The sequence below is a fragment of the Capsicum annuum genome, chromosome 4 (genome assembly GCF_002878395.1).
Source record: "Capsicum annuum cultivar UCD-10X-F1 chromosome 4, UCD10Xv1.1, whole genome shotgun sequence".
NCBI lineage: Eukaryota > Viridiplantae > Streptophyta > Magnoliopsida > Solanales > Solanaceae > Capsicum > Capsicum annuum.
In genome coordinates, this window is record NC_061114.1 from 115,890,627 (window position 1) to 115,910,535 (window position 19,909).

General features: G+C 31.5%; 1 protein-coding gene across 1 annotated transcript; it reads left to right on the forward strand.

The window, feature by feature from the left end:
• The first annotated feature begins 5,404 nt into the window (after positions 1 to 5,404).
• Positions 5,405 to 12,070, forward strand: LOC107868056 (filament-like plant protein). The gene is given in 6 exon segments (XM_016714619.2): positions 5,405 to 5,734; positions 6,278 to 6,434; positions 9,383 to 9,575; positions 10,055 to 11,349; positions 11,502 to 11,835; positions 11,838 to 12,070. Coding segments are annotated over 5 exon segments (2,016 nt in total). The 5' UTR covers positions 5,405 to 5,734; positions 6,278 to 6,311; the 3' UTR covers positions 11,909 to 12,070.
• Positions 12,071 to 19,909: the final 7,839 nt, after the last annotated feature.

Here is a 19,909-nt window from a genome sequence, read left to right on the forward strand (position 1 = left end):
GGAAAAATTATGACCAAATGCATTACTCTGTACTTTAACGGCTATTGGACCAGTTGGCAAAAGGTTTCAGAATTTGATAGAAATGTTATGTTTAAAGAATTTCAGGTAAAAATTTAATTTATCGACTAGTTAACAAATTATTAAAGCAAAAAATTGAATATTATACTTTTGTTTTTGTTGTAGGGATGTTTCTGGTGGGATGACGCGTATGACTGTGAAATTTAGAGGAATTTTTATAGAAGGGCTATAGCTAAAATGAATGGTCTGTTGGATTATGCCAGAACGAATAGGGTACGATCAGGGTTTATACTCGAACCCAAGTAGCAAGATTATCTTCACTATTGGAGTAGCGAAGAATACCAAGTGTTAAGTGAGAAAGGAAAGAAAGTCAGGGCATCATCCAAGAGTGGCTCTCTACATATTGCGAGAGCAGTTAGTCGGATTATCGTAGAGCAAAAAATGGTATGTAACTTTTACAGTTTTAATTGTTTGTTTCTATTTTAATTTTTAATTATTTGAAGATTAATAATTTTATCATATGCAGGTAAAAAAATGGATAGGAAGGTATGACAAGATGAGGTATTCGAGGAAACTCATGTAAGGAAGAAAAAGAACCCAACTGATGAAGATGTTTAGGTTGAACCTCATACAAAAGCTACCCATGTAAGAATCAATTTTTTTTATTTATGAATCTTTTACTCAAAGTTGATATTATTCAAGTACGAGTAGTTTAATATTTTTTTACTATTAATTTTAACTTTATTTTGAATATAGGACAAATATATGCAGCCCGTTAATGAGTATCGTAGTACTCAGCCTTCTGAAAGTCAGGGTGACACAATACCTAAAGATGTAGAAGAGGAGTTATGGAAAGAAACTGTGGGTCCTCCAGTTAAAGGCCAATACTATGGATACCACAGAAAATGTTTTAGCAAGAATGTTAGGTCTTCGTCCGACCCTACATCCTATCCCTCGACAGTTGATAAAGAAATCATTGATTGACTACAAATACGGTTTCTCAAATTACTAAAGGCCTTGCTGTATAGACTGAGAGGACGAAGAAGAAGGAAGAGGAAACAGTGAAACAAGTAAGATTGATGCAGGAGAAGATCAACTTTTTTATTCAATCTGCAAGGATTCTTCCCCCTTGTCCTGGTGATACAGTTCGAGCTACAAAAGGTCTAGGCCCACTAGATGATATCACCACAGATGAGGAATCAGATCTTGTGTGTGCGGCTGAGGATGCGGATGACGAAGAGGATGATGAGATGTAGTTTTTAGACATTTTTATGTTTTGTAGTTTGGATTTGGATACTTGATAAATTTTATAAATAACTTAATTTTAAATTCTTGTATTGTATGTTGTTTGTTTGTATGGAATGTAGCATATATATTGTATGCTCGTTGGTTTAGCTGAAAAATGGAATGTAGCATATATATGCTGTTATTTTTTATAAAAAAAAATTATTTGAAAAACCGACCACATATGGTTGATTTTTCAAAAAAATCCTAGAAAACTGACCACATGTGGTCAGTTTTATACAAAAAATTTCAAAAAATCGATCACATATGTTCGATTTTAAAAAAAAAAATTCTAGAAAACTGACCACATGTGGTCGATTTATTATAATTATTTAAAAAATATTTTATAAAATAAATTATTTTAAAAAACAAGGATCATATGTGGTCAGTTTTTATTTAAATTAATTAATTAATTTTAATAAAACCGACCACATATGGTCAGTTTTGTATTTAAATTATTTAATTAATTTTAATAAAACCGACCACATGTGATTGATTTTTGTATTTAAATTATTTAATTAATTTTCATAAAATCTACCACACGTGGTCGTTTATTTTAAAATTTATTTTTATTTTAAAAATCTTTCTTTTAAAAAAATATTATTAAATTTTTAATATATATATATATTTAAAAAAAACGATCACAAGTGGTCGGTTTTAAAAAAGCTATCAGCCTTTTATTGATCACGCATTTTGATCAATTTTTTAGTTGAAAATGCAGGAAAATCGACCACGTTTTTTTAGTGGTGATGACATTCTATTCTATATATGATTGCTCTATTTTAAGCAACCTTTTGCAAGTTAGACTCGTGTCTTAGACACGCTCTGTGCACAAGCTTTAAATCCTTCTCTACTTGGGACTTCTCTTGTTTGACCTACTCTTTGTCCAAGTTGGACGCTTCCTGAGTGGAACACATAGCAGAAATCATTTTCTTACATATGTTTCATAATTTTTTCAATCATAAAAAATCTTCCTGAATCTAATACTCTAAGTTGTGGATGTGTTGATGTATCTCTCTTTTTCTGGGCAAAGTCACAATCTTCCGCTGATCATCTTCCTCAATAGATATGCTTTCCGATATTGGTAGAAACAAGGGTGGGTTGGCAGTGGTGTTGAACAAAAACATCTTAAAATCGCGTAACTCAATTTCACATAACTTGCATAAAACCCTTTCACATTTATAGCATATAAGTTGTTTGTGTTTTTGTATGATTATAAATTCAGACAAGCGTTTCTAGGAAGATTAGAACACATTCACGCATACCTCCCTCTTGTTACAGAGGATGTACATATATATGTATTTAGGAGTTTCCCAATTTTTTCGCCAACCCTTTCTAAAATTGTTGTCTAAAAATTCAGTGAGAGATTGTTGAAGAAATAACCAAATAGTCATGAATGGGATCTTAGATTTTTGTGGGACAAAATTGGGGTCCCATTTTCTCACTGCTAATAAATGATTAAGCATGAATCATAGATGATTATCAAGGTCCTATTGTTGGTTTTCCTCAAGATTTAATTTGACTATGTAAAAGTCCCACCACAGATCTGTAAGGGTGAAATTTCTTTGGATTTTCATAGATCTGTGCGTTTACTCCTTAGATAGAGGTGGTGGAATTTCTTTTTCAAAAGTTTGATGATTACTAGATATATACTCATAATTGAATGACCTTTTAAAATATTTACTCAAAACAGTTTATGAAAATGCTTATATTAAATTATTTCTTTTCTGTATTGTGATTTCTGATTGTTGGAATTGGAGTTGAAGTTGAAGTTAAAGTTGGAGTTTGGAGTTGTCTTAGGCCATAAATATAAATTGAAATTATTTTTGACTTTTGTGAGAGAAGTGAGAGTGGAAACAGTGAAAACAAGTTTTACTTGCTTTCACTTTTTCAAATACAACTTCAAATTGTATTTGAAATTCTTATGGCCAAACGCTATAATTTTCACTAAACTGAATAATTTTCTGGAAAAAAATGAAAATTCTTATGGCCAAACACCCACTAAAATATTGCATGGAATAAAAGGGTACTTGTGACAATTTCCCCTCTTTCTTCTTAATTCAGGTACTAAACCACCAGAAAAAAATAGTAGTCGGGTTTCTCAATCTATTTAGGACCGGTTTGGCCAAAGATATCCATAGTAATACTTGGAAAAAAATTTGACAAAAGTGTTCGGCCATATAACATATAATTTTTTTGTTATTATTTAGCAAATATTTTTGATAAATATTCATAATTCTCAAATACTAGAAAAAATTAATTTTTGGGCAAATTCTGTTATTTGAAAACTTTTAAAATATAAATTTACCCCAAACATTTATATTTTATAAAAATACCCCACTGTTTATTAATCACAATTAATATGTATTTGCCAACCAATTTTATTAGTAATTTTGGTAACTCAAGTATGTAATAATATTGTTGCATAACACTTGTTAAAAATAATGTAAAAAGAAAAATTGAATGCTCCTTGTGAGTTTAAAAAAAAATGGATAGCTCCTAAACTTATGTATGAAACTGTTAAGAAGGAGGTTTGAGCATTTAATTTATGAATTTAATTTTTATCATGAAACATGTTCATTATAAAATAATAATACAAAGTTATGGATACTTTTAATAGTTTTTAGAACCTATGAATATAAATCACATTTCTTAAAAAATAAAATATTCTTTTCAAAAACTGTGATCAGCACACATAGTGAAACTTCATCCAAATCTTGCCAAAAATATTTGGGAGTATATGTCCAAACGCTAGCTTAGCTAGTGCATCTCTTTTCAAACCAGTAAATGATAACTCCTTTCTTCGTCCAAAAATTGTCATTTAAAAAAAAAAATTACAAGATTTTTCCTTTTATTTATGTATTTTAAATGTCATTGTCATTGAATATTTCTCCATTTAAAAAATTAAGAGATAATTAACTATTACTTTCAATTTTTTTATTAACATTAATTATTCTAAAATTAAGAGATCGTAAATAGATTTTAAAAAAATAAAAAATTAGTAAGTGATATATTCGTCCAACTATGCTACTAATAAATATAATGTGTAATTTATCAAACTTATCCTACTTAATAAATATCTCTAAAAAATTGCACTATTAAAGAAAAAGTACTACTACAAAGGTACAACTGAAAATTGGTAAGTACTAACTTAGCCTTGTTTGGTCATAAAATAATAATTTTTCAAAATTAAAGTTGAAATTGATATTGTGTTTGAGCATGAGTTTAAGTTGGAATTATTTTTAGAATTTTGTGAAAGAAAGAGAAGTCAGAAAAGTAAAAATAAGTAAAACTTATTTTTCACTTTTTCAAAAATAATTTTCACTAAATTGATAATTTTTATAACCATACACTACTGTTTTTGCTTCTTTTTTTTTTTCACATAAGTAGAATAAAATTAAAATTTTTTATGACCAAGTGCCTACTAGGAGTATTTAGTGCCCTTTTCTGTGATAAGAATTTTCTTACTTTTTTCATTTCTAGATCTCTCACAAAAATTTAAAAAAGACTTTGGAAAAATTGTGATTTTATGGCCAAACGCGTATTTATTAAATTATTTCGTCCGTCTTAAAATAAATATACTCTAGAAATGAAAAATAAAACTTAGTAGGCGTTTGACATATTTTAATTTTTTTTCATTTTTTTCAAAAAATTATTTTACTTTAATAAAAAAAGTAAAAATAGTGATTTTTTGTCATAAAAATTATTTTACATTAGTAAAAATTATTTTTGAAAAAGTAAAAATAAATTTTGGCTGTTTTTACTTTTTCTTACTCTTATTTCTCTCACAAAATTTTGAAAATGATTTCAGTTTATATTTATAATCAAATATAACACCAAATTTAAAAAATTAATATTCCTACAATTTTCATGACCAGACGGACCCAACTCTGGATACTGTTGAATCACTTCATAAAAAGAAATTCAATTGGTCTTTCCTGGGCGGGAATTGAATATTTATCTAAAGTTTTTAAACAAAGAGTAGTGCAACTGTAGAAAAGAGTACCCCACCCTTCCGGATAAAAGAGCAAAAAGAAAAAACAAAAAACAGAAGAGAAAGCTGAATAAAGGTGATCCGAAAAGTCTCATTCTTCCGTTGTACCATTTCAGCATATCACATGCGCTCCCCTCGCTGGGTCCACTCCTCACATACGCAAAAATAAAAAAATAAAAATTAAAATTAAAAACCTTTTTTTAAAAGGAAATAAAAACAGAGAAAATTTGAATGAACAGAGGCTTCTTCCTTCTGCTGGGTTTTGGATATAATTGAGTACTTGTTCTCTGACAGATCACGGCACACATCTTTGAGACTTTGACTGACTGAAGGACTACCTCTATTTGAATTTGTTTATTTCTGCTTCACCAATCTCAAATCAGAAACTCCAACTCATCTGTTGTCGCTTCCCATCTGATTTCATGGATTTACAGAAATGTATGTCTCTTCTTTTTCATATAACCTGTTCATATTTAATCTGAGAGACAATAAACTGAAAATGGGCCACCAATGGATCTGTTTGTTTTTTCTCTTTATTTTTTGCCTTTTTTTTTCTCGAGGTCAGGTCATTTTCTATTGCAAAGGAAATGTCACTGTTGGTCTGCCATTAATACTTTTGGGTAAGGTGCGGTTGTGATTTTTTGAGGATTTTGATGGTTTGCTCTAGATGGGGGCTTCTTGTTTTCTGATCAAGCGTAATGTTAAAGTTTGATGATTTATGTTTTATCTATAATTCAAAATGCCTATTTTTGAGTTTAGATAGCTTGTTGATTGGATTTGAAGGAAAGCTGAATGAACTCCAAGCCAAGTCATAGATGTTGTTAAATGACAACTTTTTCTATTCTCTAGGACATACGTATTTTAGTTGTTTCTTTGCATTTGGGATGGAGGCTAATGTGAATAAGAGTATCCCCGTCATTTTTTCTGAAGGACTAATTTCTCTTTGTGTTGTTATTGATTGAGGGTCTTAATTATATGCAGGTGGACATTGTGCTATGAGCATTTAAGAGATTAAATGGTTATTGAGATGGAAAAGAGGAAATGGTTGTGGAAGAGGAAATCTTCCGATAAGAGCCCTGGTGAAACCGAGAGTTCTGGTTCTTTGTCTTCGTATTCAGAGAGATTCTCCGATGAGCAGGTAAATGGCAAAAAGAGAAAGAGGTTTTTATTTTTCGTCTTTCAGTTGTGCTGTTATGAAATAATCTGATATCACATGCTTGGAGAAGATAAGCTGCTGTTTTTGTAAAACCTCACACTTAATCTTTACTTGCACCCCGGATTTTAAATTGATAGATTGAGCTAAATATGCAGCTCAAACTCTGGCTGTTGAGAGTTGTTCGTCTGTGAGTGCTGTATTTGCTTTCTACTTACATATATATGCTTGTTTTGATTTATGAAATATTTGGACGTTCATTGGTCTTTATTAATCATTATCAGGTTTTCACTATTGGTATTCAAATGGGTACATAGTTTTATGCGTTTTGAGTATATGTAGTAACCTTCATCTCATGCAACTACAAAAATGACCAGGGAAAGAGCAAGAATTGTAAAAGAATATGTGATTTCATGGATGTGCATTCACAGAGCAGATACCTCAGGCTTGCAACAATTTTTGGGGTTTAAGACACTTCAATTGTGTTTGGATGTATTTTGCATGTAAAACCCGATGTTAATGTGGCCATGTGAAATAGCTTACATTTCGAATGACAAGTCTTAGAACGATAGTTTGTATGTCGAGGAAGTGTTCTCAACTGTTAGTAAAATTTGTTCTTTAAAAGGGAACAACAACAACATACCCAGTATATTCCCATACAGTGGGGTTTGGGGAGGGTAAAGTGTACACAATCCATACCACTACCTCCAAAGAAGTAGAGAGGCTGGTTATAATAGACCCCTAGCTCAAAACAAAAAAGATAGTAAACAAAACCGTAATAAAACATGAAATAAGATGAAATAACAGAAATAAGATACCCACAAAGTATCACTGTACATTATCTAACCGAAAGAACACACCTCACCAAACCCTCCAACCTACGTGCATAGCCCTACGACTACTAGCATGGCTACACCAAAGCCATCCTATCTAATAGCTACAACTCGCTCGCACGAACTAGGCCTCTAACTTAATTTATGTCCTTCATACCTTCCTATCTAGGATCATGTCCCCAGTAAGCTGTAACTGCTCCATGTCATGTCTAATTACCTCCCTCCAGTATTTCTTCGACCAACCTCTACCCCGCCTGCAACCATGCGTAGCCAATGTCTCACACCTACGAGCTGTGGCCTATGTGCCCCTCCTCATCACATGCCCAAACCATTTCAACCTTACTTCCCGCATCTCGTCTTCCACCGAAGCCACTCCTATCTTCTCCCGAATAGTCTCATTCCTGACCCTATCTTCCCTAGTAAGTCCACACATCCAACACAGCATCCTTATTTCCGTCACCTTCAACTTTTGGATGTGAGAGTTCTTGACTGGTCAACACTTTGCTCTGTACAACATGGCCAGACGGACTGCCACTCTATAAAATTTGCCTTTAAACTTGGAAGGCACCTTCTCATTACACAAAACTCCAGAGGCGAGCCTCCATTTCATCCACTATGCGCTAATACGATGTGTGACATCCTCATCAATCTCTCCATTCCCAAAAATCATAGACCCAAGATACTTAAAAGAGAAGACAAGCTTTATTTCCTTACTCGGAACAACTTATTATAAATAAAGTCTAGAAGTGCTAGAGGATTAGCAATGTCCTGGTTTATAGTTATAGAAATAACTAGCTTATAGTTATTGTAGACAAATAATGACAATTGATAGCCCCCCTAGATTGCTGAACCCACCATACTGCCCGTCATCATCTAGAAAATGTCCCTATCCTTGGTTTATCCAATTTCTACATTTAAATTGAGCTATAATTCTTCTCCCTTGTACTTATCCCTAACTCTTATATATTGTTAACTTTCCACTATTTTTACTGATTAATTACCTAAAGATTGGATTAGTATAAAGTTCCAGTTTTTAAAGTGCTTGGGCTGAATTTGTTCCATGAATTTGTAGAACACTAAGTTCCTCATAGAAGGGATTTATGATATGTATAAAATTAAATTGTTATATACAAATTTGCTGATTTCATGAATTTGAGGTAGTATTGTTAAGAGTTTAAGGTTTTATTAAATCGTCTTAGACATCTGTTTTGAGCTGAGGGTCTATCCGAAACAACCTCTTTTCTTTTTTAAGGCAGAGGTAAGGTCTGCGTACAAACTACCTTCCTCAGACCCCACTTGTGGAATTACATTGGGTATGTTATTGTAAGGTTTTATTTAATCAAGTGTGCAATCCAAGATAGTAGTTAATTCACAAATCTCAGACCTATGAGGCAAAAAGCAACACAAAAGTGATTGTTGTGATAGGATTGAGTAGGTCAGATTATATTTTGAGCGCCAAACCATTTATCTCTCTGCAGTGAGCATCTCCTGAAGTAGTGAATGTGAATTGCGGAGGAAGGTTGAACAGCAATTTATATGTGCAGCTAAAAACAGTAGTGACTAAAGATTGACCTCTAGTTGGTGCCCTTATAGGCTTCCAGGATAAAGATCTGTTGCCCAGGTTAGATGGTAACGGATGATGTAAGATCTTGGTTTGGAAGGAAGCAAAAACTTTCATGAGTGATGTATCCTGCAGTAGTCATGCAGTATATAGAAATAAGTGTAAAGATTATCATCAAATTGCTTTGTTGGAATAAATGTTGTCTGTATCACTGCTCCATCTATAGCTTCTTTGTAGGCCAATTTGTCTTATATGGGAATCATTCAATAAATTCCTTATTGGCTAGCTGCCAGAGAACTGATTCTGTATAATTTCGTACATTTTCTATTTAAGGAAGCCCTTATTTTTTTTAGCTATGTTGCTCGGACACTTTAAAAATATTAATGGGTGCGTGTCTGATTCTCCAAATATTGTGAAGTTTTGGAGAATCCGACATGGGTGCAGCATCGAAAGTGAAGAGTCCACACAACTTGGTTTTTAGCTATTGTATTACGTTCTTTTTCGACAAAAAGGATCACCTATTCTTTTTATTGAAGCAGGATGCACTAAAAGAATTTCCTGACCATGACAAGCAGTCACCAGAGGTAACCTCACAAGCTGCAACAGTTGATGATGAATCCATGGAAAGCTTGAAATGTTTGACGGAGAAACTATCAGCTGCTCTTTTTAATGTTAGTGCTAAAGAAGACTTAGTTAAGCAGCATGCTAAAGTTGCTGAAGAAGCTATTGCAGGTATCTTCTTCCACTCCCTTTCTTCTCAGTTGCGATTGCAATCTAAATAGGCATTTGGACATTAAATATGTGATATTTGAAAAAGAAAGGGAAAAAGGTATTTGGAAGTTGTAGTTGTGTTTGAACATGCATTTCACTTGATTTTTTATTTTTTTTACAAGTTTTGTGAGTGAAAAAGAAGTTCGCTTGAACTTGAAATTCATCTTTACTTCTTTTTTTTTTTTACAAAAATTATCAGTACAATACATAATTAAGCACTCTTTTGAAATTCTTTTTTTCTGAAAAAAAAAAGAAAAGTATTCATGTCCGAACAGGAGCTAAGATTTCTCTCTTGGTTGTCTCTTCATGTACACCCCTTTTTTCTGTAGGTGTTTCACATGCTGAAACAATTTTGTGGAACTATGCCTCTTCCATTATCTTCCAAGAAAGAGTGATTTTTGGTCCGAAAATTTCCTGTTTTCTTTTTATCATCTTGGTAGGTTGGGAAAAGGCGGAAAATGAAGTTGCAGTTCTAAAGCAACAACTAGATGCAGCCGTGCAGCAGAATTTGACGTTGGAAGTTCGTGTCAGTCATCTTGATGGTGCACTCAAGGAATGTGTCAGGCAGCTGAGACAAGCTAGAGATGAGCACGAGAAAAGAATTCAAGATGCTATGGCAGAGAAAAATGAATGGGAATCTGAAAAAACTGCACTTGAGAAACAGCTGCTTAAGCTCCAGACACAAATGGAGGCTGGTAAAGCTGAAACTCCTATTTCTACTGATCCTGATATCCTTGTCACTCTTAAACGTCTAGAGAGGGAGAACACAGCTCTCAAAATTGAGCTTCGCTCTTGTTCAGAAGTATTGGAAATTAGGACTATCGAGAGGGATTTGAGCACTCAAGCAGCAGAAACTGCCAGCAAGCAGCAGCTGGAAAGCATAAAAAAGGTGACCAAACTTGAAGCTGAATGTCGAAAGCTGCAGGTCATGTCTCGCAAATCATCCCCATTCAATGATCAACGCTCCTCTGCTGTTTTATCTTTCTATGTGGACTCTGTCACTGATAGTCAGTCTGACAGCGGAGAGCAGTTAAACATAGTCGACAATGATGGCCTCAAGATGAGTAAACTGGAAACAAGAGAATGTGAACCAAGTTGCTCAAATTCATGGGCTTTGGCTCTCATTGCTGAGCTTGATCAATTTAAGAATGAAAAGGCCATGCCTAAAACTCTTGCTGCCTGTTCTATAGAAATTGATATGATGGATGATTTCTTGGAGATGGAGCAACTTGCTGCATTATCTGAAACTGCAAACAAGACACCTTCAGTTACATCTGACGCTGTTCCTCATGATTCCCCCAATGTTGAGAACCCCTTGGCAGCTGAACATCATTCCATTTCACAAAGGGTGATTGAATTAGAACAAAAGCTGGAGAAGATTGAAGCAGAGAAAGCTGAACTGGAGAGTGCTTTAAGCGAGAGTCAAGATGCCCTTAAGGTGTCTGCTGTGCAGCTTAAGGAAACTCAAACTAGGTTGGAAGAGCTGCAGAAAGAGCTACGTGTGGTAAATGAGTCAAAAGAATTGCTTGAGTTTCAAATCTATGGCATGCAGGTAGAAGCACGGACGATGACTGTAAATATTGATTCTCTGAAGACAGAAGTTGAAAGAGAAAAATCCTTGTCATCAGAGATGGAAGCTAAGTGTCGTGAATTGGAGAATGAGCTTAAGAAAAGAGCCCAGGAAGTTGAGCTTCACCAAACTTCTGGTTCAAATGGTGAATTGAAAATAAAACAGGTAGCTCTTTCTCTCAACCTATTTGTTTTGTTTGTCTTTCATGTATTTTTCTGTTTTTTTTTTTTGGTTAAAGTCATTCATGTATCAATACACACTGATGTGAAGAATGCAGATGGAAAATAATAATGGTATGTGAACTTTCTCATTAGCAGGAGGATTTAGCAGTGGCTGCTGACAAGCTTGCAGAATGCCAAAAAACAATTGCATCCCTTGGGAAACAGCTACAATCCCTTGCTACTCTGGAAGATTTCCTCTTGGACACCGTGAATCTTCCTGGTGGAGGATCAGTTGTTGCTAAAGCAGGAGGAGAACTATGGAAGTTGCATGTAAACGAGACATTTACCCCAAAACGTGATTCTGATCCTTCCAAGGTCGAGGAAGAGAACGAGTATCATTCTATGAACGCAGATGACGAGGAATCTCCAGCATCCTTATCGTCATTGTCTACTTCATCTGCAACTCAGGCAAACACTGCCAAAAGCAAAAATGGTTTGGGAAATTTTTTTCTCGGAGTAAGAGTGGAGTGCCACCTGTAAAGTCTACGAGGATAAATAAATAGAGGAAGAATGTTGAGAAGCTAGAACATAATTTACTAGCTAGCAATTAGTAAAAGATTATCAGTTACATGGCTGTTCAAATTCTGTTTGATAAGCAAATTGTTTGCTTCAATAGTTATCAAAATGTTAAGAAGCTTCAAATAGCATTAGACACCTTGAATTTACACTGCTTTCGCTGTACTCCCTTCTCCGTTTTATTTAATCCCTTTAAAAAATTCTTGTATACATCCCTCATCCCTCAATAACTTGTTAACTGCATTCTTGAGCAACAATAACTATCCCCTAGAGAAAGGAACCTAATTGTTTTGTTTAGTTTGGCTTAAAATGGGATTTTCACGTTCCAGTTAGGTATGGAAGTAAAGTCGGATCAATTATTAAATGGAAAAAGGCTTAAAATGTCTTTCAACTATCTAAAATGGTGTAAAAATGCTCTTCATTTACCTATTGGGCTTAAAATGTCCTTTCTGTCTACCTATTGAGTCAATTTTGCCCTTCTATTTAACAGCTGCCTATTGACCCCACCTCATTTATGACATGACACATTCCTATTAGACATTTAATATTTCATTAAACTAATTAATTTTATCCGGATGGTCTTGCTTCTCTAGGGGTTTGGTTTGATGAACCAGGTACTAACAAATGCATTTCAACAATATACTAATTTGCACTGTGGATTTGGATGCTGTGTGCTGGTGCAAAATGTTAATTGTCTCATTGTTTTAGAGTCTCAAACTACTTGTTACTTTATATGAGCTAGCATATTCCTTGTTAAGTTGCTTTGTTTTTCCTTTTGTTTTTCTTATGTGATTCAATTTCTTTTTCCTGTTTATAATTGATGTTATACTTTATAGGCATTTCTTCTTATCTTATGCTAATTTATTATGATCTAAGGAAGTCATTGTCATGTTCTTTCTTGTTAAATCCAGATGAATATGAAACGGTACATTGATTGTTCTGTTTTGAAATTTAATGGCAACCGGAGTTATGTTTATTTTGAAGGTTACATAGATTGACCAACACGGTAAATTTGACATTCAAAGCTGTATTGGTGTTCTAATAGACTGTTCTGGTGCCACAACTTGTGATTCTGAGGAGCTTATTGTATATGCAGAGAGAAGATATGTTCTATTTAGCTTTTTATATGTCTAATGATAGTATCAGCTATCAAGTTTTTGAGTTTTGGTTGGCTAATTTTATTATTTTACTGTGAGCTTAATTTTATGTAGTGTGAATCTGATTTATTTTTCCTTTCCGCAAATTGCTAAAGGTGAAGTTCATTCTTCTAGATGTTGATGTATTGTGGCTCATGCAACAAATGAACTTGAATTAATTCAACAACTTCTAGTATATTGTTGAAAATGCATTTGTTAGTGCTTGGTTCATCAAACCAGGCCCCCTAGAGAAGCAAGACCATCCAAATAAAATTAATTAAATATTAATTATCCAATAGAAATATGTCATGTCATAAATGAGATGGGGTCAATAGGCAGTTATTAAATAGAAGAGCAAAATTGACCCAATAGGAAGATGGAAAAAATATTTTAGGCTCAATAGGTAGATGAAAGATATTTTTACACCATTTTAGTTAGTTGAAAAGCATTTTAGAACCTTTTTCGATTATTAAATGAATTGAATAACACTACTCCCACTTTTAGTTAGAAGATCAGATTTGGAGTTTAATTGGAAAATGAGAACTTAGCACAAACCAATAAACTCTTTCTCGTCTTCATTTTCTATTTTTTGAAAGACAGCTTAATGGGCCCTTTGGTAATTGGAAATAAGAAAATAATTCTGCCATAAAATAGTGTTATAACACTTGGTAATTTTGTTTTCAGCATAAGTAGTAGGGATATAATCTTACACTGCAATTTTCATATTATTTTATAGGAAAATTAATGGAATGCCCATGCCGCCGAAAACAATACTCGACATGATTCATTTTATAAAACTGGATAGGTATGCCATTGCTGGCCCAAATCATAATTTTACTATGAAAATATAATGATCAAGTTGCATATAAACATCAATATAAATTAAATTTTGCATATTACCTAAATAAATACATTTCAATATATAACAATATCATTATTGTGGACATAGCATAAATTTCAAAAATATATTTTATACAATCATGAAAATATCATACTACTGGATGCTCACATGACATTCACATGTCATAATTGTTGCCTATATATATTGTTATATGTACTATTTATAAAATTTACAATAACAGATGCATTTTTCAAGCTGTGATCATTCTCCTGAGCAGTCACGATCAAACACCTGTTAAATTAGATTTAATGATCAAATATCAATATTCTAATAATATAATTTAGCGTTATTGTAATAACGAAAACAACAATAATATAATTAATATAATTCCACAAATAAGGTCTAGAAGGGAGATAGAGAGACTATTTTTGAATGACCTTTCTTTAACCCAACCGCAAAAGTCAACTCTGATTAATTCAAACCCATCCATTCAAAAATAAAAATTCTACGCTGAAGCTGCTCCACGAATTGATTGACTATAGAACCTCTTATGCTAATATATCCTTTCACTAAACCCGACTCATGTAACATACTTTGGGGTTCATATGACATATCAAACAAAATTCTGCTACTTCAAAATTTAAGTGAAAAGAGGTAAAAAAAGAGATCATTTTGTGTATTGAAAGCCTAAATATGCATGTTTTTGATACACATTCTTAAAGTATAGCCAATCTTTTAAAAATAGCAGACTACCTGTCCTAATTGAAGAGAACCCATTCTATGATATGGTAACAATATTCTCATGGCATTATAGAGCACCTCATAGAACACTTAAGAAGGTTTAGCACGAACTGGACAGAAAAGTAGAGGTGCCCGCAAATTCGCCTAGACACTACCATCAAAACACCTAAGAAAAAAGTGCATACTACTACAAAAATAATTTTTGAGCAAGCTTTGGCCATTCTCAATTATCTTTCCGTACAAATCTGCTTTTATGGGAAGATAGAGCTTGCACAGTCAATAACAACTATCACCTAATACAATGAATAACCCAATGGACTCAAAGTTGAGTGTGCTGAGCCGATCAAACTAAAAGTCCTGGTTACCACATAGCTTTGAGGTAAAAGCTAGCTATAGAACTGATCAACGCAACAAAATCAAAGTGCCTCAACATTTGGCCTCCAAACATAAGCACGAAAAAAATTTAAAATGAAATTTCAATACAGTTATTTTAAGACTATCAGTAACCTGAGGTTTCTGTCATAGATTTCATTAGGAATCATGTATTGGTATATTAGTTGTAGGTGAGAATGAATATTCAGTTTGATAATACTGGAAACTGTAAACTTTACCGTAAATAGATTAAACCTAAACCTTATCCAGCTGAATCCCACTGAAGCCCTACTCTAAAGATGCTAACAATTCTTGTGCTCAATTGGAAAGTGGAGAAGGAACTCAAGAATCTGACACTAAACAAAATCCTTTTGAAAACCTAATCAGAGGAAAAACCTGATAGATCGCCAAACTGATATAACGATAAAGCAAATTATATACATGTAGTTTAGTTCCTACTCAAAATGTAATGCTTAATTAATTGAGTTTCATATGTCCACAACAACAATTTATGTTAAGACGTGTTTCTTTCTAAATAATTTCTAAAGTCCTGGTGAAAATGTAAATCAACCATTCTGTTTCAACATGGCATTAGTGATGTTTCCTTTCTTAACATTTTTTACATTTTAAAAAAATGAACAAATTTAAAGTTGATATCACTGAAATAACTAAAAACCTTTGTCAATATATATTTTAATATCCGACCTTACTTGAATCTCAGCCCATCATATCATAGATAAACAAAAGTATAAATAGCATAAATACCAATCTTTTGGAAGTAATTACACTCTTTTTCATTTTTTTGATTACTTTACTCTCTCTCTCCCTAATAATATACACAACATAGCCGACATATACATAACATTATGTGTATATGTTGGGATTTTTGTAATATGTTTAGGGAGTTGAGATTTTTTGTAATATTAAAAATATAAGTTGTGTATTTGTGTAATTTTTAGTAAACAAAATGTAAGATCTAAAAAAATAGGCCAAATCCATCGATAGGACCTCAAACTTGTCCCTAAAATTTACTTAGATCCCTAAACTAAGGTCTGTACCTATCAGACCCCTAAATCCCCCAAATTTTATTTCAATTGGGCATTTATTGCACAATCAGCAAAAGCTATAAAGTGTGTGTGTCACACTCGCCTTACATGGCAAAACTGACTAATAAGAAAAATACACATGACAAACGATTTCTTTTTTAAAAAATATAAGTTAAAAATCTAATTAAATAAAGATAAATGTTGAGTGGGCCCAAAATAATTTTAAATATATTATAACTTTTTTAAAATTAAAAAAAAAACTGATCCCCTCCCCACCCCACCCCACCCCACCCCACCCTACCCCCTTCCATTCTCTTCTCCATCTTCTGGAGAAGATGAACTTTTTTTTTTTTTTTTTAAAAAAATACCCCACTAATTTAAGAAAGGAGTATCAATTCTAACCAAAATGCCCCACTAATTTAAGAAAGGAGTATCAATTCTAACCAAACTCACCCTATTTTAATCGAACAATCTTAAAATTTTGAATTGATTTTTCGACGAGTCTAGCCGAAAAATGCATTCAAAAACGGCTAAAGAAAATGATGAATTTTTCAGCTTACCGATCAATTTTCATTTTTCAAAATTTGTTCCTGCGTTTTTTTTTTTTTTTTAAATTCTTTGCTTTTATTTTAATTGATAAAGCTTCATCAGATTTTGGGATGGGTGGAGATAATTGGTGTTTTCTGGTGAAAGGGGGTCGATTTTAGTTGCTGGGTCACCGGAATGAAGCTGGGTGCATCGTTTTTGTCTCGCCGGAGCTCCGACGAGTTTTGACAGTGATGAAAAATGGAGAATACTATTAATGAATTCCATTACAAATTAGTATTATTGAATTCCATTTAAGGAGCTTGATTCGATCCTTTGAAGTTTCCGGTATTTCTTAGTCCGTTGGTAGCTTTTTAATTATCAAAAGGAAATAGGGTGGGGATGGGATAGGCTGAAGACGATGACGCGGGGTGGGTTGGGGTGAAAGACGATGACATAGTGTGGGGGTTGGGGTGGGGTGAAGACGATGATATTAGGGGGAGGGGTTAAAGTTTCTTTTTTTTTTTAAATTAGAAATTATTATAATTAAAAATTATATTAATAAAATAATTTAAATATAAGTTTTTAAATTAATACAAAGTAAAATATTATATTTTTCTCCGATTCACGCATTCAAGGAGAGTGTAACAAACTCTCCTTGCCAAATAAACATTTTGTGCCTAATAGGTACCAATTTTAGCACTTGAAGTGTCTGATAGGTACATACCTTAGTTAAAGGGTCTAAGTGAATTTTTGAAACAAGTTTGAGGTCCTATCGATAGATTTGGCCTATAAATATGCACAATACTTTATCAACCTAAAAGATATAGCTATTTACTTTATCAAACTACTGATGTTGAAATGTTTAGGCCAAAGGCATCGATAGACACTCAAACTTGTTGCGAAAATTTATTTAGACCCATAAACTAAGGCCTGTTCCTATCAGACCTCTAAACCCCCCAAATTTTGTTTCAATTGAGCATTTTTTGCCTATGTGGCACTGCGCATGCAGTGCCATCGTGGGAGGCGCGTGAGGAACATTTTTTTTTTTACTAATTTACCAATAAAAAGATGTCAAGTGGCATTGAGGGCCCCAAAATTTTTTTAAAAACATTTTTTTTTTAAACACTAAAGGCCCCAAAAATCATTAGAGGGCCCCAATATTTTTTTTTAATAAAACTGAATTTAAAAATAATTCTGTTTTTTATTTTCATCTTATAAAAAATTTTATAATTTCTTTTTAATAATCAGTTTTTTATTTTTATTTTTTAAATAATTTATAATTATTTTTCATAATTTGAATCCTCAATTCCATTTTTTATTTTCATTTTAAAATGTTTTATAATTTTTTTTAATAATTAATTTTTTAAATAATTTTTTAATAATTTATTTCATTTTTTAAAAAAAATTATAATTTTTTTAAAATAATCAATTTTTTATTTTTATTTTTAATTAATTTTATAATTATTTTTTCATAATTTATATCCTCAATGCCATTTTTTATTTTCATTTTTTAAATTATTTTATAATTTTTTTAATAATTATTTTTTTTTAAAAAATAATTTTTTAATAATTTATTTCATTTTTAAAATTTTTTTAATTTTTTTTAAATAATCAGTTTTTATTTTTAGTTTTCAAATAATTTTATAATTATTTTTTCATAATTTGGATCCTCAATGCCATTTTTTATTTTCATTTTAAAAAGTTTAATAATTTTTTTAATAATTAATTTTTTGTTTTTAAATAATTTTTTAATAATTTAATTCTTTTTTTAAAAAAATTTATAATTTTTTTAAAATAATCACTTTTTTATTTTTAAAATAGTTTTATAATTATTTTTTTCATAATTTATATCCTCAATGCCATTTTTTATTTTTATTTTTTTAAATTTTTTAAATTTTTTTAATAATTAATATTTTTTTAAAAATAATTTTTTAATAATTTATTTCTTTTTTATAAAATTTTTATAATATTTTTAAAATAATCAATTTTTTATTTTTATTTTTTAAATAATTTTAGAATTATTTTTTAATAATTTCCTCAATGCCATTTTTATATACTTTTTTTTAAAAAAATTATAATTAATTTTTAATAATTATTGAACCCATAAGGCCACGTGTCAGCTTCCAATTAGCTCGTTTTACCACGTCATCGCGTGTGTGCAACACACACTTTGAGCTTTTTGCTGATAGGGAAAAAAATGGCCAATTGGAACAAAATTCGGGGGTTTTAGGGGTCTGATAGGAACAGGCCTTAGTTGAGGGATCTAAGTGAATTTTCACAACAAGTTTAAATGTCTGTCGATGACTTTAGCCAAATGTTTATTAACTACGTCATGATATTATGTGTTGTAGCAGTACTTGTATTTATATTTACAATAAATAAATTATGTCGTTTAATAATTGTGTTTGTTAAATACCTAAGCAAATGATGAATTAACATGAAAAATTAATAAATTGTAATTATATGCTAATTGTAGCATATATTGTAACACATTTCAATATGCAACAATATATGCATTTCAAAAGCGAGTTTTTTTTTTTTTTTTTTTTAAAATATAGGTTATTTAATTAAATGATAGAGTTGACGGGATATTTAACAAAGAGTATTCTAAAATCTTTGACAATTTGAATGTAAAATTGTTCTCTGCCTATAGCATCCTGCTTCACTATAGTATAAGAATATATCAATCGATTAAACGGATAATGTTATTAAATACAGCGACCTTTTTAACGGTTTATTACTTCCTCCGTTTTAAAATAGTTGACTCTTATTGACTTGACATATCCATTAATAAAATACTTACTAGAGGTTTATTTTACTACCAAATTAGCCTTATTAATTATGCTCAAAAATATAAATTTAAATATATACACTCAGTTTAGTAATTTAACGATAAAGATAGTATTAGAAGAATATAATAAAATTTTTTTGATTCATCAAAAAGACAATTAAATTAAAACAAATATTTAAAAAAAAAGTATCAACTAAAATGAAAGTAATAACTTATTATTCTCAATGACTAAATAAGTGGGGTAAGTCATAAAATAATTGAGTGTGAAAATCTAACAACACATCATGAAATGTCATGCAACGCCAGTGGCTTACATTTCATTTGGCAAGTGTGCAAGGATTTAAGACCCAGAAAACATTCAAAGAAATTACTTAAAAATTAATATACTAAAATATATTGTAATAAATCTTAAAATTAGGTATCTTTTTAACATTTAAAAATCCATTAAAAAAATGAGCAGATCTAAAGTTGGTATCATTGAAATAACTTAAAAACTTTTTTTTTTAAAAAATGAGCAGATTTGAAGTTGATAG